The sequence below is a fragment of the Urocitellus parryii genome, chromosome 10 (assembly GCF_045843805.1).
Source record: "Urocitellus parryii isolate mUroPar1 chromosome 10, mUroPar1.hap1, whole genome shotgun sequence".
In the NCBI taxonomy this organism is placed as follows: domain Eukaryota; kingdom Metazoa; phylum Chordata; class Mammalia; order Rodentia; family Sciuridae; genus Urocitellus; species Urocitellus parryii.
Genome location: NC_135540.1, coordinates 83314403 through 83338177, shown reverse-complemented (window position 1 = coordinate 83338177; position 23775 = coordinate 83314403). Strand labels below are relative to the sequence as shown.

Genomic DNA, 23775 nt, shown 5'->3' with positions numbered 1-23775 from the left:
AAGGCGCTCATTTCTCCCTGCATACCTCACCTTAAATAACAGAGAGAAGCAAATTTAAATTCAGTCCTCATTTTGAACTCCAAAAGTTTTATAGGTGGATAAACCTTGGAAGTGTTCCTTAGCTTTATTGCTTACCAAAAGCATGAGGCATTTTGTAGTATCCAAAGTCACACATTCTGTCTCTATATTTCTGGACTCTAAGGAGATTAAGATTTTCCAAAAAAAAAAAAAAAAAAAAAAATCCTTGACTCATTTTGTTAGGATCTTTCTGGAAACCCCATCTACCTGAGAGTCAGCTTACTGCTCTTGGGACATAATACAAGTAAACCTGTGGAAATGAATTCTACTTTTATTAGAATAATCTTATGGTAGATGTTGAACTGCACTGTCTGGCCTAATTGTAGAAGGGAACATTGCCCGTTAAAGACCTTGGCAAAACACCTTGAAGGAGAGAGGATGAATTCTACATTATGGAAGGAAATCCTCATTTATCTGTCAGATGTTTCATACGCACAGAGATTGCAAAATTTTTTTTAAGTGTATATATTTCACATGAATTCTGAATGTGAGCCACCAACAATCCTACTTCATTGTAGATTAACTGATACCCTCTAGAGATTGGTACCATACACCTGTCTCTTTTCTTGCCCTCAGTGGATCTTATGTGACAGGTGTAATCAGGATAAGACTGTGGTTCTCAAATCTGCCAGCCAATTAGTGTAAGCAGGGGGGCTTATGAAATTAATGAGGTCCATCCCAGAACATCTAAGTCAGAATATCTAGTAGTAGAGCCCAAGTGTCAGTATTGTTTTAAAAGATCCCTATATGATTCTTTGTTATTGTTATTGAGATATAATTCAAACATAAAATCCAAAAATTAAAGTGTATACCCCAGTGGTTTTTAGTGTAGTGACAAAGCTGTATAACTATCACCAAAATCTAATTCCAGAATATTTTTATCATCATAAGAGAAACCCATAACCATAGTAATCTCTGTGCATTTTTATGTCATTCTAGACCCTGACAATCACTAATCTAGTTTCTGTCTCTATGCATTTGCCTGTTCTAGACATAAATGGGATCACACAATGTTTCCTCTTTTATGTGGATTCTTAGCATAATATTTTTAAGGTTCATCCACATTGTATTTTGTATTAGTACATCAATTTATTTTCTTCTTATGGATAAATAATATGAAATTGCATGGATATACCACATTTTTTGAGCACCCCCCTCCAGAACTACTTACCTCCCCCCTCTAGTCCTAGGAATCAAACCTGGAGCTTCATGCATTTAGGGAAGCACTCTACCATTGAGTCACATCCCCATATCCCAAACCCTTGATTATCTATTATTCATCAATGGATATATATTTTTTTGCAATATTTTCTCTTTGGATATTATGAAATGCTGCTCTGAACATTCATGTACAAGTCTTTGTGTGGGCATACATTTTTAATTCTCCTGGGTGTAAACCTGGGAGTGGAATTCCTAGGTCATATGGTACTATGTTTAATTGAGGAGCTGTGCAACTGTATTACCAAATGACTGCACCATCTTATACTTCCAGTAACAATGTGCAAGGGTTCCCATTTATCCACATCCTCACCTGCACTTTTTATCAACTCTCCTATCGAAAGTGAAGTGCTATGAAGTTGTGGTTTAGATTTACATTTCCTTGGTGATGAAGGTTGTGCACTGTTCATGTGCATATCATATCTTCTTTGTGGAAATGCCTACTAAAATTTTTACCCTTTTTTAAAATTGGTTTTCTTTTTCTTCTATTGTTGAGTTAAAGGAGTCCTTTATAGATTCTGGATATAAGTCATTTTTCAGATGTGTGATTTGCAAACGTGTTCTCCCCTTCTATGAGTTGTCTTTTCACTTTGGTGAAGCACAAAAGTTTTTAATTTGGTGATGTCCAACTTACCTATTTTTTTTTCTTTTGTCACTTGTGCTTTTTGTGCCATAAGAAAGCATTGCTTAATTCAGAACCACAAAAATTCTACTCCAGTCTTGTCTTACAGTTTTTTCCCCCCAAAGTCAGGGTATCACTGTGTTGCCCAGGCTGGCCCCCAGCTCATGATCTGCTTGCTTCAGCCTCCCTTGTAGCTGAGATTACAGGTGCATGCCCCTGCAGCCAGCTTGTCTTCTAACAATTTTATGGTTTAACTCTTCCATTGAAGTCCTGTGTCATTCTCATGTGCATCTAGGGGAACAATCACTGAGTTAGAAAGATGCTTATGTTCTGTAATAGCCTAGAGTCTCCTCTGTACAGTTCTGAATTAACATTACAAGTCTATTTCTTTAAAGCAAATAAATAAGACCTACTTAGTGAATGTGACAAGCCTGAGCTTTGGATTTGTATGTTTTTCAGGCAAGATGCACACTCCCAGCCTTCATGTGAATGGCTCCTTGATCCTTACAATTGGTTCAATGAGGCCACTGGACTTTTCCCTCCTGAACATCCAACACCAGGATGGCAGGGTGGAAGACCTCCTATTCCATGTTGTGAGCACTCCCACCAATGGTCAGCTGGTGCTCTCAAGAAATGGAAAAGAGTCTCAGCTGGACAAGGCTGGCCATTTTAGCTGGAAAGATGTGAATGAGAAGAAAGTGCGCTTTATACACAGCAAAGAAAAGCTCAGGTGAGTCAATGTTGCTGATTTTCCCCCACCTCTTTTCCATCATTGCTCTGGCCCCCACCTCCTCTTTTTTAATAGCTAACCCTTCCCATCTGGGGAAGATCAATACTCCTCAAATGTGTTCAGCTGCCTGTCATCATGTCCCTGTAATTGTTCAGAGAATGTACTTCTGTTTGAGACATTTTCATTTTATCACATAATTATGGGTAATTCTCTGATGTGACAGGAAAATTCTGAGTATAATTACCCACTTTTTTGGCCCAGTAGAAACAAAACTGGTTATATAGCCAGATGCTAGAGTTGCTTCTTCCCCATGAGCATAACATACAGGGAATAGCGGGCAGATAAAGAATGGAGCACGTGGTTTTCAAGGTGTGATGTGGTCCCTGGAATTTCAGAGTTGGAAGGAAACTTAGAGTCATAGTTAACTTTTTATTATCCACATTATAAGATTAATTGTGGCTAATTTCTAAGCCCCATCCAGTTTTCTCCTGATACTTTACACATATCTGGCTATCTTCCCCACCCAGCTGACATATGCTTCAGGAATTCAATTGAATGTTAAAACTAACCCAAGCAAATATAGCCCCATGATTAGCAGAGTAAATCTACTAAACAGAAATCAGAGAATGCATCCCAAAGATTAGCCTCTTGGATTCTCCTTCACCGTGCTCTGCTTCATTAGTGCAGATAATTCACCATAGACTATTTGTGTAAATAATGATTTGAAGACCACGAAACCATAAGAACACAGTGAATATTCTCACTGTCAATACTAAATTTGAGGATTTTCTTTTATTATTTTTGTTACTTATTTATTTTGAGACTCAGGCAAAGCCGTAAGTGGGGAGAAAAATAGATGGCACTTTCTCTGTGATAATTCAGAGCTGATGATGTCAGTAACCTCAGAAGGTCATATTCTAGGAATAAGAGCAACATTTACTGAGTGCTAGCTTTGAGCCAGGCATTATGTTAAATTTTTTACATGAATTATGTGTATGAATTATATGTGTTCTCAGTCTACAGATAAGAAAACCGAGACCTGGGATATTTTGCATAAGACCTCATAACCTGAGAGTCTAGAGCTGAGACTCCAACCTGACATTCTCTGAGTCCACAACCCATGCCTCTAGCCACAATGATATCTGCCTCCCCAATATTATAGGGACAATAGGCCTGCTTTCATCCTCAAGGGGCTAAGATCACTACACAGAGAAAAATATTGTGCTACGGAGATGGATTATTTGAAGCCACAGAGTCACTCATCAAATCCCTGCTCCATTTCTCCATTTATTTTTGCTACAAGTATAGTTCTTAAATATCCACATTTTTCTTTCTCTCTCTCTCTCTCATGCACACAGACACAGACACAGACACACAGAGCTTCACAGTAGAATCCCTTGTGAAAAGTGTAAAGCTTCACAGACAACCAACATTAACCCTCTTCTCTATTTAACATCTTTAACCTCACATAACCTGCAGAATCTTAAGCTTTGTACCCCTAAATAGGACAAAGAATGACAGTTTAGGGAATTCCTACACATCTCTTTTTCTAGGTACCTATTTTAATACTGGATTTTCTTTACCTAAAAATTAAAACCAAAGAAATAACAGAAGAATAATAAAATGAGGTTGTTAAAAACTTGTGAAAATTAAAATTGTCTTTGAATGACAGAGAAGAAAAAGAAAAACTTATGCTTGCTGCATAAGTTTTTGGTTTTTGTTCTTTGCCATGAAAATACTGACCATGATTCGTTGATGAAAATTCTTTAGGATTGGATTGCCCCGGGATTAGAATGCTGCTGTGGAGTAAAAGATAACTTGTAAATGTAGTCAGAGTGACTATGTTAAAAGCTGGTAGTGCTTAGATGCAGAGTGCCACCAAAAATCATTTCTCCTTCTTGGTTCTTTCCATTGTTTCTGTCAGTTGCATTCTCTTGAAGCTTGGAGGTGGGAGCAAAGAGGGGCAGGATTTAGATGGGGCAGAAAAGGAAAGAGTGGTTGGAATAGGAGGGAAGGCAAGAATACATTTTTTAAAAAGTCAGGTTTATTGGGCTATAATTTGCATTCAATAAAATTCCCTATTTTAAAGCATGCTGTTCTATGAGTGTTAACAAATCTATATGATCTTGTTACCACAGTCAAGACATAAAAGAGTTCCATCACCTCCCATCCCCAAAATACCCTTTTTATAGTTACTCCTTTCCTTCCAGCACCTGATCTGGTTTTTTAGCCCTGTAGTTTTACCCTTTCTAAAATATCCTGTGAATGCAATCAGACAGTATGTGGTCTTTTGCTTCTGGCATTTTCTACAATGCTTTTGAGATCCACCCACATTCTTTCAAGTATAAATAGTTAGTTCCAAGAATACCTTTTAAAGAACCTTTGAAACAATGGTCCCTGCAGTAGTCAAGAATTCCAAAGCTCCCATGGTGCATTAACCACATATATCACCAGCCAGTGGTGAGTTCTGTGCTTGGATCAGCTTTTAAAGGTGGGCAACTCATCCCTGCCCCTCCAACAGTCTCTAAGCTGCTGGAACAAAACTCCTTTAAAGAGATTCAACCCACAGCAAAGAGTGATCCTTCTTTTATTGTTAATTGGGACTGTTTGGTTGCAAGTAATGAAAATCAACTTGAATTAGATTAAACAAAAGAGTGAGGCTTATTATAACGTTGCAGAGGTGGCTCAGATCTCAAAGACTTGAAGAGCACTGGTGCTCCAGGGCAAGTCCAGAAGCTAGAACTGGAAATGTGAAGCAGGACTCAAACCTTCTCTCATCCCTGTGTCTCCTTGCTCATAAGCTTCATGGACCTGTCTCCCACAGGCAGGCTTGTTCCATATTCTCATTCACATGGTAGGTTCTGGTTATACTGTAGTAAAATGGTGAGATTGACTCAGGCCAAGTCCAAATTTCCAAGGAAGAACAAGCCATTCTTTCCTTAGTATTGTCCACAATGAATGTTGGAGTGGTAGGGAGATAGATACTGCAAACATTGTCATTGGGTGTCCACTCCTATGAATCGGGAAAGAGCTGGAAGGAAGGTTTGTTGAAAGAAGGAATCACTGGGAACTGGTCAGAGACTATACTAGATTCCTTTCCATTCTATAACATATAATAATGTGTCACTAACCTATCTTGGCCTGACAACTAATATTTCAGCTGTTTGTATATTCAGTTTAGAAAAACAGGGAACAGAATAGTCATATTATTATTATGTTATAACAAGGTCTAAGAACACAAAGCATTTTTACCTGCATCGAATGGTAATTTCTGTTTACAGTTCAGATATTATATTACTGTAGCGGTTTGATCCAAATTTTTACATACATGTAACCTGAAAATATTTTTGATCCTTAACTTTCTACAGAATAATTTAATGATTGTATTTTCTCATTCCTTTTGGGGGTACTTTTTAGGAAAGGTTACTTTTCCTTGAAAATTAGTGACCAGCAGTTCTTCTCTGAACCACAACTGATCAACATACAAGCGTTTTCAACACAGGTAATAAAAATACCGAGCCGTTAACAATTTCACATGCTTACTAATTCTCAAGAACAAATTAAGCCTTCTTTCAGTTTTAGCAAAAATGATTGAACTATATTAATCTTAGTTTTATCATGAAATGCCTCTTGAGTAATTTTTAGTACTTTTGATAATAACATCAACAATAGCAATTACTAATGCATGTATAGTTCTTAGTGTTTCACATAAGTTATCAGTTGATATACACACCAATCTCATGACATACTGTTATCCCCAGTTTATAGATGAGGAAACTAAGGCACAAGGGGGTTATATAACGTGTCTGCAGTGTTGTAGCTAATAGTCAAGATCTGTGCCCAGCAGATCTGGCTTCAGAGTCTGTGGTCCAAACCGTTATCTTGTGGTGACGTTCTTTACTATACCGAACCTGACACTAGTCCTGCAGAATAAAGCTGTTCCAGTTGTGAAGACTTCCCTTATTCTTAGGTAAATAAGTTTATTTTACTTCAGTATTTCTCTCTTAAGGGTTTAGAATCGTTAGTCGTTGGAGGATCTTACATCAGCTCCTACATGAGGTGTCAGTGTGGTCGTCAGCCAAACACAGATCTGAGGAAATCATGGTAGAAGCTATAAGACACACTGTAATGGCCCTTCACACTCATCTCTTATCACTCACTCTGTCAAGTTGTACTTATGTGTCCAGAATACACACGGCGGTAGAAGCTCTGAGAACTGGGCTTGAGGGACTGAACAGCTAAAATGTGCTAAAACAATAGGAAGATGGTGTGTGTGTGTGTGTGTGTGTGTGTGTGCGCGCGCGCGCGTGCGCATACATCATTAATAGCAAGGACATGATGTTGAGAACTAAGACTACCTAAATATCCAGACCTTATTATTGCATTAATCATGATTCCAGGAAGGACACTAGATTATTGTTTTTAACTCATATTTTTATCTTTTTGATCAAAAATGAAAAAAAAAGTGAAGGACAACATAGACTTGAAAAAGTGACTGCCACGTGGTGTTAATAACCCAACTCAGTTCTTCTTAATGATATTATCACGTCAGGGATAACTTGAAGTTTAGGAGTGATTAGAAATTAATCCTACTTAAGTGTGTAAATTTTGTTTTAATTAAAGCTAATACATGTCATCTCTGTAAATATAGGCCAAAGGGCCAAATTCACCTTAGGACACTGGCTTAGGTACTCCTTAATTCTTAAACATTTTGCTTTGACCTCTTCATTTGGGCTAATATAGTTACTCCAATAAAAGACCTAGGTAGGTATTAGCGGGTAACTTTCTAATCTGAGATGATGAGTTCCCACAGTTTTTGAGTTTTGTCTGTTTTCCACTTTCTCTAAGTGAGTAGATAATGAGGGCACATTTTATTTATGTATTATATGATAAACTCTTATCATTTTAACTTTTTAAAGTGGAATTTTAAAAAGAAATTTTAACTTATTTTTGTTCCTTTAAATTTTGAGTTATTTCAATATAGTGTTGAGCTTCCCTAAAATTTTCTCATGTAACTAAATTAGTCTATTTATGGACTTTGACATCACCTCTGACCTTTCCTCTTTCAGAATATGAGGGGCCATTCATTCCCATGTATAAACTCACAGCTTTAGAATTCTCAGGAATTTTGAGGAGTAGCTACCATCTAATTTTCCACTATGTGATTATCATAATGATGCATTAGTTAAACATTACTTTAATGGAAATTTTAATTTCCAGGAGGCCAGGAAGGTGCTTGAGTAGTTTTTTTAAAAAGCCATTTGGAATAAAGAAGACAATATGTTGAGAAAAGTCTTAGATGGTTCAACTTCAAATGGTATTAAAAAAAAACGAAGAAAATGTTTTCTTTGGCTTCTGGCCTCGTTGAGTGTATGTGTATGAGGTTTTTTTCTGTTGTGACTCACTAACTTTTTTCTTCGTGAAAGAACATTTTATCTGCTTACTCAAGTTGGTGGGGGGAACCAAACAATCCCAAGGAAAACATTAAAGTTTGCTATATTAGCAGTGTTGTACGAATTAACCAGGTGGTTGCCTGACTCATCCAGATCATAATCTCATGGGCTTTCTAAGCTGAACTGGGATGGGACTCTGTCAAGATTTGAATGGGAGAACTTGAAAAAACTTGCTGGGAGGGACCAGAAATAGTATGACTTCAGAAAGCAAAAGTGCCTTACTCTGAGTCAGCATATTGCATAGTGGCCTAGAGTGAAGCACTTAACTTCCAAAGGCGAGTTCAAAAATTCTATAGCTCCTGTTAGTCTTTATTGAATGCAGATAACTGACTGGCCTTCCTGATACTGAGCTGATTTCACTAACAATGTAGAGGATATAGTGCAAATCAAGAGAGCAGATGAAATAGAAATTTAGAAGCTGAGCAGATGAAATAGAAATTTAGAAGCTGGTAGCCCTTTTTGATTGCCTCTTATCATGACTATGGTCTTAAATTGATTTGAGAAACCTCCAGAGTCCAGAGATATAAGTATCTGCAACCACTGTTCTTACTATGACCAGCTGCACCTCTGACAAATGCTTTCACCATGGCACAGGGCTATTACTTTGCCAGAGCACCTACAGTTTCTTAAAAGGCATAGAAATATCAATCAGGTTGCCACACTGATCCTCTGAGTTACCCTCTCTTTCCTAGTAAATGACTATTCTTCCCTGCTTCCCTTCAACTCCACAGGCCCCATATGTGCTGAGAAATGAGGTTCTCCACATTAGCAGAGGAGAGCGGGGAACCATCACCACCCAGCTCCTTGACATTCGAGATGATGACAATCCCCAGGATGTGGTCATCGAAGTACTTGATCCTCCACTTCATGGCCAATTGCTCCAAACTCTTCAGTCCCCCACAACCCCTATCTATCATTTCCGGCTTGATGAACTCTCTAGGGGCCTTCTCCTCTATGCTCACGATGGCTCAGAGAGCACATCTGATGTTGTGGTCTTGCAGGCCAATGATGGACACTCCTTCCAAAATATACTGTTTCATGTGAAGACTGTGCCCAAGGTGAGTGTCATTCTAGTTTCATTCCTTGCACCTAAATATGAAGTTCACTGATAATATTTTGCAATGCTTATAAAGTTAGGATATGGGTAGTTATTCATTTATTCAAGCATAACCTATTACATGGGTGCTCATTAAGTGCCTATTATATAAGTAATGTATTTGGGCAGTAATATATCTTGTTAGGAACACACTTGATCTCTATAAATGGGATGATTTGCAACTCTTTTTGTTGACCTACTCCTGTAAAACTGTATTATTATTCACTGATCCTTTTGTCTCCTGCCTGAGAATCAAGGCATCTTGGTATTTGTCTGCCCTTCTAAAACAGCTCATGGAATGAGAAACCCTTGGTCAGTAATCTTAATGAATTAAAGGGGAGAGTTCAGCCATCCTGTTAGCCTGTTAGCTAACAGGGATAAAGGAACCCTCTTTTTTGGTAATCATAAGGGTCTTTGGCCTAGGGGCTAAAAGTGTGTTTATCATTCTGAGTCACTGATGTGTCACCTTATTTTTTTCCTATTTCCACGAGAGCTGGTGTTATTATTTACTTATTATTTTTCTTTGAAACGATTTGGTTTGTGTGTGTGTGAGACCTCATTCTAACAAATTATATTGATATAATCATGGACCTAATGTCTATATTATACTTTTCTGAAATATTAAAATATAACATTTCTATAAAATTTTATCCATGTACTACATTTTTGGATATTACAAATGAGATGGTTATCACACTTTACGAAATACTGAGCTAACCTATGCTAGATCACATAGTCCTACTGAAAAATATTTTCAAGTCTGGGCACGGTGGTGCACACCTATATCCCAATAGCTGAGGCGGCTGAGGCAGGAGGATCACAAGTTTGAGGTTAGTCTCAGCAATTTAGTGAGACTCACAGCAACTTAGTGAAACCCTGTTTCAAAATTAAAAAAAAAAAAGGCTTAGAATGTAGTAGAATATAGCTCAGTGGTTCAATCCCCAGTACTCCCCAAAATCTTCTTTTCAAAATTTAGTGATATTTGAATAGAAGACCGTTTCTCAGTAGCATCCTGAGTGCCTCTTTTCCATGGCAGTAGTTTAGAAAACACATTTTTTTTTTAACTTTTCATTCCAAATATCACTACCTACAGAGTTGTCACTAGTGATTAGCTTGAGAGATTGACTTGCTGAGGACAGTTTAAAATCACTTGTCACTTTCTCACCAATGATCACTCTAAATTTGCAGTGGAGCCTCCTGAAGGGAAGCAATTGAATCTAATATGGTCTGCTAACTAGTTTCTTAGTCTCTTGTCTCATCATTTTCAGCTGCTGAACACAGTGATGGTAGCGAGCGAGAGAGATGGGAGGACGTAAAGGCTGATTAGGAGATGGAGTTGGCAGATGGCCACCTCGTAGCTAATCCTAATTATCACTCTCCTGCAGTCACCCTGGGAGATGAGGGTTAGTTATGAAGAGATGAAGTCTAGACAGATGCAGAAAGTTTCTCCCTTCCTTGTTTTTTTTCCAGAGGCCGTCCTAGATTTCAGTGCAACCCTCATGGCCACCTTTCCTAATGTGGTTCCAGTCTCCATGTTGGGAGTTCAGTTCATTGTATTACACAATCATTTTGTGTGGAAAGGCTCACAGCTGAAGGGCATTTCTAGGATTTTAGCTGCATTGACTAACAAAACTAATAAAAATAGAATTTTCATCCTTAAATGAGATAGAAGGCACAGAGGTTTGGAGTCCTTGAAGTCCTTGTAACTTGCAAGTCATGTGTTTTTAATGTGTCTGCTTGTGATTCCTAAATGGAGTATGGGTTGGCCCTCTCTCTTCCCCCTTTCCATCTCACCATCTCATATACTGCTGTGGTTATGGATCTATGACGTCACTCTTAAACATGAAGAGGAACAGTGAAGCCAGTGGCCAGAGCCTTTGCGTGCAACAGGATATGCTAATAATCTTGAATGTAATTTGATAATATCATACAAATATAGACTATTTTTCCCTTTAGAAACTCAGAATCTTTTTCCTTCTACCACTTCTACTGATGCTTATGCTATCTTGCTGAAGAAGGTTAAGATAGCAACTATTATGACCTTATTTCTTCTAGAGGAAATTCTACCATGAGTGGAAGGGGGTTTTTTTGTTTGTTTGTTTGTTTGTTTTGTTTTTTTAACATTTATTGGACACTAAAGTGTGATGTGAATTGTTCCTTTTGAATCGCAGATTTATTCTGTGATATTTGTACAATTATCGTTGATTTTCCAAAAGAGGAAACTAAAGTGTAAAGAAGTTTGACAACATTCATCTGTATAAAGGTGCTTAGGGCTGGGGCTGTGATTTCATTTCAAGTGCATCTGCCTCCTGTGTTTAACTATCAGACTCTTTTCTTTCTGGCCTTTGTTTTTCCATGTTTGGGTCACACATATTCTTATTTCCTACATGGATAAAATTAAGATGATTATTTAGTCATTTTCTTAATGTCCTGTCCAAAAAGACTGGGCCCCAAGCCTCCTGGACTCTTCCCTTTGGACTTAACCACAGCTTATTACAAGCCAGGCTATTTATTATCAGAAATCTACTGGGCACAAGAAGAGAAAAATGACCTCAGTTGCTACCGCATCCAGTAGTTATGCCGTCAGACATGATTGGTTTCATTCTGATAGCCATTTTGGAAGATGGCATGAGAGATCTTAGCCTGAGGCTACTTGTATGTTAAATTTGGAGAGGGACCAGTTATTGGCTGATGTCTAGCTGGCAGCTTAAATGGAATGGCCAAAGGATTTCAGTTTAGTGAATGGATGTACTAATTAACCCTAATATTGTTCAACAGAAACTTAGCCTGTTTCTCTATTCCTTCTGAGAGGAAGGAATTGAAAAAGGAATCTTTGTGAGAAGAGGGACTATTTCAGTTTTAGTGTCTTGAGCCCAGCATATTATAGGGGTTGGGTGCATTTCTGTGGGCTGGGTAGATGAGTGACGGATGCAAGGGCCTGAGGGGGCAGGTGCCTGTGTCCCTGTCTTGCCATAGGTTTCTGTGTTAGATGAGAAGCACCCCAGCACCTCTGCTGCCTGAGGGGAGGCTCACCGGGCACTGAGTGGAGGAGCTGTTTGTTCACCCTGGTTTTTCAAGTTATACACCAGTTCCCCCAAACTTGGCCTGGCAGTGAATAAACTTGACTGCCACCTCCAGGCTTGTACTGAGCTGCTGAGGAAATGGAACCAGGATTGATGCTGAAACATGTCCAGTTAGAGGAAGGAGGCAAAAAGAAAGAAAGAAAAAGTAATAAAGAGAAAGCCCTGCTGAACAGGCTTTCATTAATTGGGTGGATTACCAACCCAAGTCTGCTAGAGAGATGATTCCAAAGTAATTCAACATCCAATAAGGGCTAAACTGGCCTGGGGAAAGAAATCTGGTGGGCTTCTTTCTACTCCTGGACTTGCAAGGAATTATCTGCTTTCTCATTAATAAAGGTGCCTATGGAAATCATGCCTTTTTTCTATTCTGATAATAAATCTGATGATCTTTCTGACCTTGTTTATTGTTGTTTGGATGGTTGTTTTCTGCAGCCGGGTAATGCTTTAATGTTAAAAGCCCCCACTGTCATACTATGCACTGGATTGAAAATTCTATCCTGGTGGGCCATTTCTAGCTGTGGTAATGCCTATGGGCAGCTACAAAGCACTGTTGTGTTTCCCCTCAGTTTCATCAATGACTGCCTTTCATTGGTGGTCTTACAAGGATACAGTTAGTTTGATAATAATGATGTTTGTAAGAATTACAGTTATCAATGGTAAAAAAAAAAAATGTTTATTTGTATGAATAAGAGCCTGTTTCCCAAATAAACAAATCCTTGCCACATGTCAGGGTTTTACCTTTTGGCAGGACTTACCTTAGCCTATTTAATTCAGTGTCTGAAAAAGTGCATGCTCAGAAACATTTTGTTGATATGAATATTTACATCAGTAGAAATGTACCTGAAGCAAAGGTCCTATATTTCTGACCTGAAGTAGCAAGCCTCTGAGGCTCATGCCCACCTTAACAAACACAGAAACTTTCAAATTAGCTTCCCCTCTTTCTTCCTGCTGATAAATTTGACCTTATATCTGTCACACCACATGCTCCTAACCTAAAGTTCACAAAGTCCTACTACATTAAATCTTAAAAGTGATGGTATAAATGAAATCTTACGAATTAAAGCATATTTTTACAGAGTAAGTAAAATGATAGGGTCACTGTTATATCCAACTTTAGTCATTTTCCAAAGAGTGAGGTTTTTAAAACTTTGTCTTGCATATTTTAGCTAGGAGTTGGAGTACACTATCATTTGAGCTAAAGTTACATCATTGATGTAATTTTAATTTTTAATTTATGGGATCGGGAGCTTTCATTTTGTTTGTGAGATTTTCCCCCCAAAGGATGGAGGCTTATGCTCTTACTTCTGGTTTGAAACATTAATATTTTTACTCAAATATAATAAATATGTAATGGCTAAACTTTATAACCAACATTTGCTTGCCTATTGTTCTATGAAATGAATTAGAAGAACTATTTAATATAAAGTACTGTTTTAATCACGCCCTCAATTTTACTTGTTGAACTTTCATCGCCTGCTAATGTACTCTGGAGGATTTATCAAACCTCATTGGGCAGGAGATTATTCAACTAGTAATATAGCTAATTTCTTGAGCTGACAGGGATATATGAGCCAATGTGCAAGAAAAAAAAAAACCTACAAGGAGACAAATTCCAAAATGTCAGAGTCACTGGGAAAATTAGGTTAAAAATTGGCTTTTTGGACACTTTACCTATAGAAAAGAACTTCTAGCCATCTGTTCTCAAATATTTCCTCACCCTCTCCCAGAAGAAAACAAAACAACAACAACAAAAAAAAACATCATCATGATGAGTGGGAAGATTTGTATTTCTTTGTTTTAAACTACTTTATTGAGAATGATTGGTAAGTAAAAACCTCTCTGTATTTAATATGCACAACTCAATGAGTTTGGAGATAGGTACACTCCCATAAAACCATCATCACTTCAGAGTCATAGACACCATCACCAACCAAAGTTCCCTCCTGACCCTTTAATGTTATTACTTCTCTTTATGGTAAGAACATTTTACCTAAGATAGCTCCTCTGAGTAATTTTGAAGTCTCCCATACAGCATTGTTAGCTTTAGTCATTATGCTATATAGATCTCAGAATTTATGTCTTGTAGAACTGAAACTTTATGTCCTTTTTACTGTTATCTCCGTATTTCCTGTCTTGTAGCTTCCATCAACTGCTGTTCTACTCTCTGCTTCTATAAGTTTGACTGTTTTAGATTCCATATATAAGCAAGATCTTCCAGTTGTTTTCTTTCTGTGTCTGGCTTATTTCACTTAGCTAAATGTCCGCCCAAGTCCATCCATGTTACAAATACAGGATTTCCTTCTTCCTTGAAGCTGAATAATATTCTGTTTTCCTTTGTAATTTGATGACTTTTTTTTGTAGTGGTATACATTGATTCCTTTGTCTCCATCTTTTGTATATCCACTGCAGACTCTTTTGTGACTACCATGAGGCTTATAAAACCTCTTATAGCTATAATAGTTCATTATAAGCTGATAACAATGTCTCTTCAATCACGTACAAAACTCTCCACTTTTATGTCTCCCTGTCTCTCACCATTTTGTTATTGGTATTATAATTTATATCCCTGTAAGTCATAAATCCATTAGTAAGTTTTATAGCTATCATTATTTTTAATAATTTTTTCTTTTAACTTTTATACTAGAGTCATTAATTACCATGACTATGTAAATAGTAGTTATGTTGTATGTAGGGAATAATGACTAGAAAAGTTTCTACATGTTCATTATACACATGATTTTTTTTCCCCCGGAATTTTTTGCCTGTAGTTGGGTGAATCCATATTTTTGGAACCCATGGATACAGAAGGCCAGCTGTACTTTGCTTTAGCCATGTTTTCTACTTTCATGTGTTTTCATGTTGCTAATTAACTTTTTTTCATTTCAACTTGAAGAACTTTGGCATTTCTTGTGAGACAGGCCCAGTCATGATAAATTCTGTTGGCTTTTGTTTAGGAAAGTCTTTATCTCGTCTTAATTTCTGAATGACAGCTTTGCCGGTAAATTATTCTTGGTTGGCAGTTTTCATCTTTAAACATTTTGGTTATCATTCCACTTACCTGGCCTACAAGATTTCTGCTGAGTGATCCACTGCTAGTCTTCCAGGGTTCCTTGCATGTGATAGGCGATTTTTCTCTTGAGAATGTGCTTTGATGAAGAGTTTATGTTCAATCTATTTGCAGTTCTTTGGGCTTCATTAATCTGTATGTTCATTTCCCTCCCAGATTTGAAAATTTTTCTGTCATTGCTTCTGTTTTGTTTTGTTAATTTATTGAGATGAAGTTCACATGAAATGCAATAAACTATTTTAAGGTGAATAATTCAGTAACATTTAATGCATTTATAAGGTTGTACAACCACTGCCTAGAGCTAATTCCAAAACACACCCTTCCCTCCAAAATGAAACCTTACACCTGTTAGAGTAGTTATTCCTAGTTCCCTTGCCCCCTCACGCCTCCACCCGAAAGCCCTTGCTAAACAACAATCTGCTTTTTGTTGCTATGTTTTTACCCACTCTGGATGTTATATTTAAGTGGAATCATACAGTTTGTGAATTTTTGGACCTGACATCACTTAACAACTTTTTAAAATTTTTTAATTTGTTCTAAATAGTTACACATGACAGTAGAATGCATTTTGACACATTAATTATAAGTGGAATTCAGCTTCTCATTCTGGTTGTACATGATGTAGAATCATACTGGTCATGTAGTCATAGGGTAATACGTAGGGTAACAATGTCCGATTCATTCTACTATCCTTCATGCCCCCTCCCCTCCCTTCACTCCCCTCTGTCTAATCCTTTGTTTCTGAAGGGTGTGTTTGTGGTATACAGAATTCTAGATTTCTGGGGGTTTCTCTCTCTTCTTCTGAGGGGTGGAGGGTACTGGGGATTGAACTCGGGGGCACTCGGCCACTGAGCCACATCCCCAGCTCTATTTTGTATTTTATTTAGAGACAGGGTCTCACTGAGTTACTTAGCACCTCGCTTTTGCTGAGGCTGACTTTGAACTCTAAATCCTCCTGCCTCAGCCTCCCAAGTCACTGGGATTACAGGTGTGTGCCACTGTACCTGGCTCATTATTTCTTTAAATAAGCTTTGTGCCCTTTTCTCTTGGCACTGAACTGTACCATCTTGAAGAGGATGATATGGATTAAATGAAAGAGTTTTCTTATCCTTTTCAGTGTTCCACCAAGGTGCTGAAACCTTTTAGCTGGACTCATGGGCTTTGATGAAGATAGTTATCTATGGATGGTAGTTAAAATTAGGTTTCTAGGGCTAGGTGTGTAGCTTAGTGGTAAAATGCTTACTTAGCATGCACAAGGCCATGGGTTTGATCCTCGGCACTACAAAACATTTTATAGGGTTTCTTGGGCGTGGGGGATAAAACCACCTATTCTACCATCTTGTTGACATCCAAGAATTGTACTTCTTATCCTTAGTGTCATTTCCATTTCTTCTTAAGTACCAAAAGCAATAACTCAGAATCGGAGGCATATATACTATTCATTTTAAGCTTAAATATTCTCAAAGATCTACTGTGAGCCACTCTAAAGATTGTAGTCTCTAATCTGAAAATAGTTCTTGGTACTTGAGCATGACTGCACATCTCTTGGATACTTTTTCAAATGTGGATTCCTATTCAGGAGGTCTGATTCAGAAGATCTGGGGTAAGGGCCAAGATTCTATGGATCTTGAGTTTCTAGGTGCTACTGTTATCTAAGCTCTGAGTTACAAGTTGTACTATTTCCTAAATAGTCACACAGGAATAATAAAGAATTGTATTGGTAAAGTACAGTCAAGACAGAGATGTAGTAAAGAGCCATCTGGGAAATGTGTGCTCAGGTTCCAGTACTTAGTTGCTTAGAATAAAATAAACAAACAAACAAAAAAAACTGCATTGCCTATTTAGTCCAGTAATGTAATATTATTGACATATAATTGATCTCTATAACCAAAATTAAAGTTGACTAGGCTGCTTCTATTAGAAATATTCTTTGCAGTTATGAAACCTGTGTCCCAGTGTGTCAGGGCATTTTAAATTCTCTTGGATTTAGAGCCTTTTCTCCCAGAATTCTGGTAGACTATATGCAAAATTACTGACATACTTTTGATGTTTCCGTAAATAGCATGCTAGATCCATTGCGAAAGAGAAAATTCTCTGGGATTTTGCCCCTGAGCACAAATCAGCATAGAAAGTGCCTTCATGACTGTTCTCTTGGGCACCATTTGACTCAGTTTCTTGATACATGTGGTGAAAATGGGCATGACTGACTTCTTAGAGGTGAAATGCTTAAGTGCCTAGTAATTGCAAAAGAATAGCTGTTGCTTTCTCTTCTGAGTGTTCTCCTGAGTGTGCTGTTTGCTGTGTTGTTTATTGGCATATCCAAAAATAACAACAATAATTTAGAAAACCATTCTTTCTGAAATGTCCTGTTTTAAAATACCAGATTCACTGATTTTTGAAGTACAAAAACAAATGGAAAACTGAGCCTTGGTCGACACTAATCACATTCTGTGGAAAATGTCAATTATGAGGTTTGGGAAGAGGGTGTACACCTTGTAAATCAGGAATGGCAGCACTTTTTAATGACATTAGTTTAGCAATTAAAGTGGTGGCTTTCTCAGGAGTGCTAAATAGGTGATTTCTTCCAGCCAGCTACTCTCTACTTTTGGTCGCTCACTTTCAATCAGCCATCAGGCCTGTCCATTTCACTCTGTAGTGTTTCTAGGATCTGTTTCTAACTATTCATTCCCATTGCAATTACCCTCTTACAGGCCTTGATCTCCTCTCCCCTGAGCCATTGCAAGAACTTGTTAAATGATTTCTCCAGCTCCAGATTCATCCCAATGCTAGTCACCTCCATCTCTTGCCCTTGGAGGCTATCTTTCTAAAGACAGGCTGATCATTCCATCAGTGGGATCATCCCATTTCCTTCCCTGAAGACACCTGTTTTCTTTCCAGTGCTGATAAGATGAATTGAGACTTTTAGAATAGCTTCTACTTTTTAGTAGCCTTCCAGAAGACACTCTCACTTTGTATCCACCCTTCCCCTGGTTTCCTCAGCTCTACTGGCGCCAAACAGTTGGACATTTATCAAACACAATATGTGGTCTCGCATTTTTGCCTTTGCTTAAACTGGGCCCTCTGCCTAAAATCTGTTTCACCACTTCACTACTTAGGAAGCCCATTTTTTTCTGTTATTCAGAAATGAATGATTCTTCTTTAGGAAAATCTTCGGGAGAGTTCCTTCTTCTATGGCCTCATGGCTCCCTGCTGAAGCTTCTTAAAGAGCATCACTGTGAAATGTCCTAATTATTTGATAATTGTGTGTCGCTCCTTCTGAAGTTGAGATCTTGCTTTCAAACATTGTTGCATATTCCAGTTCTGTAGCAAAGGAGCTGGCATGAATAGGTACTCAATAAATAACTCTTTTGAATATAGTGGATGGTGAGAACAGAAGGGCAGGTAGATGGACAAAAGAAGGAAAGAAATGGAGAGACAGAAAGAAAGAAATGGAGAATGATGTAAATTATTGGCTCATGAACAATTGAAAAGCAGAATATAGACACTTATAAATGTATACATGCATATATCTACACATAATGTATACCCATGGTTCATACTATGACTCTAAACTATAAATCTCTCTTTCTTATCAGATGATCTTTTGCAACAAAAGGACCTGATAACTAGTGCTTTTCAGTATTAATGTGTTCTTATTATGCTTGGCTCCAATTCTGCCCTTTTCCCTTATTCTAGAATGATGGAGCACTTCGGCTTGTAGCTAATTCGATGGTATGGGTTCCAGAAGGGGGGATGCTGCAGATTACCAACAGAATCTTACAGGCTGAAGCTCCAGGTGCCAACGCTGAAGATATTGTCTACAAGATTACACAAGACCACCCCCAGTTTGGTAAATTTTTTTTCTTTGCATGGTTTCATCTCTGCATTCAGCAGTCTAGGACTTGCTTTTATACAATGCCATGAGCAAGGTGGCAGTTCCAGTGAACTCTCTAATTTTATACACCTCTCTTAAAAGCAGATCAATTTCCACACCTACCACACTACACACATTTGCTAGGTAGTGAGTAAATTTTATAAATACATTATATATAACAGCTAAATCTTAATTTAAATTTCTAATAACTTAATTTTGCATGCTAGAAACCTGGGATAAACCAGCCTGTTAACAGTCAATGACTAATTAATGGATGTCAGTTAAATTTCAAAAGTCAGGCTCTCAAACTCTACCTTAAATCGTTCTCAGACCATCGCCAGACTTCTTGATGTGAATTTTAAAAAGTATATTTCACAGAAACATTCTTCAGCATCCACCACTCTTATTTCTTCCAGCAAGATAGTAGAATACATTAACCAGAGAAATTGCTCATTGTCATTGCCTAAAAACGCTGGATAAAATGTAGCAAGAAGGGTAAGGTGTTCATAGCTGAGCATCCAAGATTGTAAAGCATTCATAGCTGAGCACCCAAGAAACTCCAGGTTCCAGCAGCAAGGAAGGCACTGGAGTCAGTGTGCAAGAGCTCAGGGTACAGCTTCCCTGAGAGGGGCAGTCTGTCTCAGGAACCTGGGAACTTAGGAGTTAAAATTCATGCACAAACAGGGAGCGGAAATTAAGACCCCGCCTAAAACCAGGGCTCTGGAAGGATGGTCCTTCACTTAGAGAGACAGAATAGGAAAGAAGAGGCTCATCAGCACAGAGACCTGCCTTTCTCAGAGTAGAGCAAAATGTCTGCTGAGAATTTAGAACTTCGAGCCTATTTCTCCTCCAGATCCAGGATTAAATTAAAATATATGCCTTGTGCACAACACCAAAAATGGAGACTTTATATGTAAATTAATCTAAGGCCAATGACACTTCTTGGGTTCCTTGCAGGAAGTATAAACCACTGTAACAAGGCCTACTCTCCACCAGGCTACTAGGACTCTCAGATCAATCTACTGAGGATTAGTGCAGAACCCAAAACCAAAAGACACAGGAGGACACAAAACCAAAACAAACAAGGTGATTAAAACCCCAAGAATTTCAAAGAAAGGAACAATCATTAAAAACTATGAAATAGGTATATTTAAAATGGTTTAAAGACCTAAAAGAAGGAGTCACAACTGAAAGAAAATTTCAAAATGCAGTATAAATAAAAGAAAAGGTAGTGGATTTGTTTTGTTTGAGGTGGGGTCTGGTGTTATTTAGGCTGGTCTTGAACTCCAGGTATCCTTATGAGTCATCTCCCCACGTGCTGGGACAACAGGCATGTGACACTGAACTCAGCTTAGGCAGATTTTTTTAAAGTATCTAAATTGATCATCTAAAAATGAAAATTATATTCATAAAAACTAAAAATCCACTTGGCACATTAAAAAGCAGAGAAAGAATAATTTTTCCCCCTCTGGGTTATCACATTTTAAAAATTATGCATTTTCTACAGTGAGGAAAAAAATTAACTCTAGACAATTTGAAAATAATTCCAGTGTCCACAGACATTAGAAAGCATAATCTTATCAAGAATTGATATTATAATTATAAAACAGTCTAGTTGAGATATAATAGAACTTCATGATTGTGAAGAAGGCAACTGTACTCCCTTGGGCCATAGGTTTCTTTGAGAAATTAGGTCAGATAATTTTTTTACTTCCTGTTTAAATAATTTTAGACTTAATTGAAAAGTTGCAAAAATAATTCACAGTTCTTGAATACTTTACCCATCTTCTCCTAATGTTAATATCACACATGACCATAGAGCAGTTATTGAAACCAACAAATTCACATTAACTATCTATAGATCTTATTCAAATTTTGCCAGTCTTCTCACTAATGCTATTTTTCTGAACCAATCCAGAATTCCAGCTTGCATTTAATTGTCGTGTCTCCTTGGCCTCCTCCAATGTGTGACAGTTCTCTGCTTCTTTTCTTTAATGACCTTAATACTTTTGCAGAGTACTTGTTAGATATTTATAGAGTGCTGCTCAGTTTGGGTCTGTCAGGTGGTTTTTTCTTTATTAGATTAAGATTATGCTTTTTCCCCTTTTTCAGTGTACGATATCAGAAGGTGCATGATGGCCCTGTCTTATTGCTGGTTAACTTGGCTAAAGTGATATCTGCCAAATTTCTCCACTGTTAAGTTACTGTTTTCCCATTTGGAATTAATAAACATCCTGTTCTCATCTTACTTCCAACTACTGATTTTAAGCTAGATAATATTTAAGTCCTTTTCATCTCTAAAAATCTAAGACTCTTATATTAAATTCTGTACCTTGATTATTAAAAGCCAAAAGCTAAGCCCCCAAATTTCACAGAAACAGCACAATGTTTCATCAAATATTAAACAGAACAATGCTGAATTAAATTGCTTTAAGCAGAAAAAGTTTGCCATTTCTTCTTAATAAATGCCATGTAGACTTTATTGTGATCCCTTTCTTACTGTAACTCTCTTAATTAATTTCTTCCTGTGAACATAATCTTTCTTTGTGTCCAGATCTCACTACTAACAGTAATCAAATCACATTACCCTTGGGAACTATTTAAGAGTGAAAAGAGTGGTGGGAACTAGACACCTGTCTACCTTCCTCCATCTGTTCAGTGAGGTGCATCTGTGTAGGCGTTACCTCCTTGGCCCCTGGCTACTATGAACTCCCTTATAATTTCAGAAGGTTCAGGTTGGACTCCAGGCATTTTGTGAAGAGTTGACCTTGGAATGCAAATAAATATAAATTTTTTTCTATAGTATGTGCATAAAGGGCCTAAATTCAACTGCTCCCTGATTCACCACTATCTTCAAATAAAGGTTTAGATGAGTTGATTAGTACTTGTACCCTTTGCTACTTCATAGATTTGAAAATAAATTTAATGGGATGGTTTTAACAAAATACCTTGAACATCATTTGAGGGACAATCTGACTTAATCATACTGCCAACTCTAAATTATTCATCATAGTATAAGAAAACTGTTAATAGAAATTATCTCAATCCCAACATAATTCATGGAGTTCCAAATGAGATTCTAATCCTTAATAGCTATTAAATTTTCTCTTCAAAATTCTTAGTTAAAATATAAAATTTGGTATACAGGGAATCCCAAATGGAGATGATTTTCAGTATTTTAAACCTGTGTCATATCCTTGTATGATATAATCATAGAAGCAGAGGTAAGGTACTACAGAAAAGGTTGTTTCTCTGGGGAGTGATATTGGACAAATTGTATCATTATATTATATGCATGTATGAATATATAACAAATCATATTATTATATAATATGATCAACTATAATGCACTAATAAAAAAATGTGGAAAGAGGTGGGGGAAAAGGGTGCCTCTTACCACTGTGTGGTGACTCTCACACAATACCAGTATTTCTCCTTGTCCACTCTTGAGCTTGACACCAAGGTTTCTGTATTAAACACATCCAGTACTGAACTCTTTGTCCTCCCTCCAACCTGCCATCCTCCTGTTATTATATTTTCACACCTATTATTCCATAGTATTATCACATTACTATTACTTGAGTGATTTTTTATAGAATAAATTCCAGCCTCTCTACCAGGACTACCAAGCTTTATAGACTTTCTATATTCTGATCACACACATTATGTGTTCTAAATCAGCTCATGCCATTCACCTACTGAGAATCTCCCAGTGGCTTCCACTTGGTTGGGGGCTGATCTTTAGGGATAGGAACTGCATCTTGCTTATCTTTGAATCCCCCTAGTTTCTAAGGGCCTCGTTTAGTAAATAGACCCATTGGGTTCTACTTATTGCATTGAATCTAATGAAATTGGCCAATATCCTGTTATTCCTGTCTATCTGTATAGCATGGAAGAAAATTTTATATGAAAAAGAATTTATTAGGCCTCATTAGGAAAATTCTGCATTACTTTTCTATTAGAAGGCCAAGTAGCTAAGAAATCAGCAATTGAGTGTGTTCTGTCCCTTCTACTTGTCACGTTTGCATTGTGGTGATTTCCTTTCAGAATATTTTCTGGCTGTATTTGCACTCATAAAAAGTCCACCTCCTGGGAAGTCATGTCTATTAACGGCACCTTATGAACAAAATTTGAGTTGGGAGAGTAGTAATGGAATTTTTGACTAGGTACAAATGAAAAATAATATAAGAAAGAAAACTAGAGTGAGTTGATTCCACACCTGATTCTGTAAAGAAGAGTAGTGATCTTCTTCTTATATTTCAGTATTTCATTACCATCCAGGACAATATGCTCATTTTAAACTTGAATTTAGAGCATCTAAATATTAGAATGAGTGTTTTCTTTGACTAAGAAAATAAATTTCTCTAGGGTAATTAAAATGTGCTACAAATTTTTTGGGAAAAAAAAATGTGCTGTCAATGGCCCAGTATGTCTGTTTTAAGAACTTGGTGTTCTCCTACTGAATGTTTTAAAAATAGACAAATAAACACATAGATGTTATTTTTCTCCTCCACCTCACACTCTTCCATGCCTTTCACTATCAAAGGTGAAAGG

The 23775-nt window shown here is 37.4% G+C and overlaps 1 protein-coding gene across 1 annotated transcript in view; it reads left to right on the top strand.

Annotated features, from left to right (window-relative positions):
- The window catches only part of Fras1 (Fraser extracellular matrix complex subunit 1), a 267670-nt gene that overhangs the window by 120770 nt on the left and 123125 nt on the right, over positions 1-23775 (top strand). Inside the window, exons 26-29 of the mRNA XM_026403132.2 lie at positions 2378-2648; positions 6066-6150; positions 8833-9159; positions 19044-19197. Of these exons, the coding sequence (XP_026258917.2) occupies positions 2378-2648; positions 6066-6150; positions 8833-9159; positions 19044-19197 (837 nt within the window). The remainder of the gene's footprint in view (positions 1-2377; positions 2649-6065; positions 6151-8832; positions 9160-19043; positions 19198-23775) is intronic.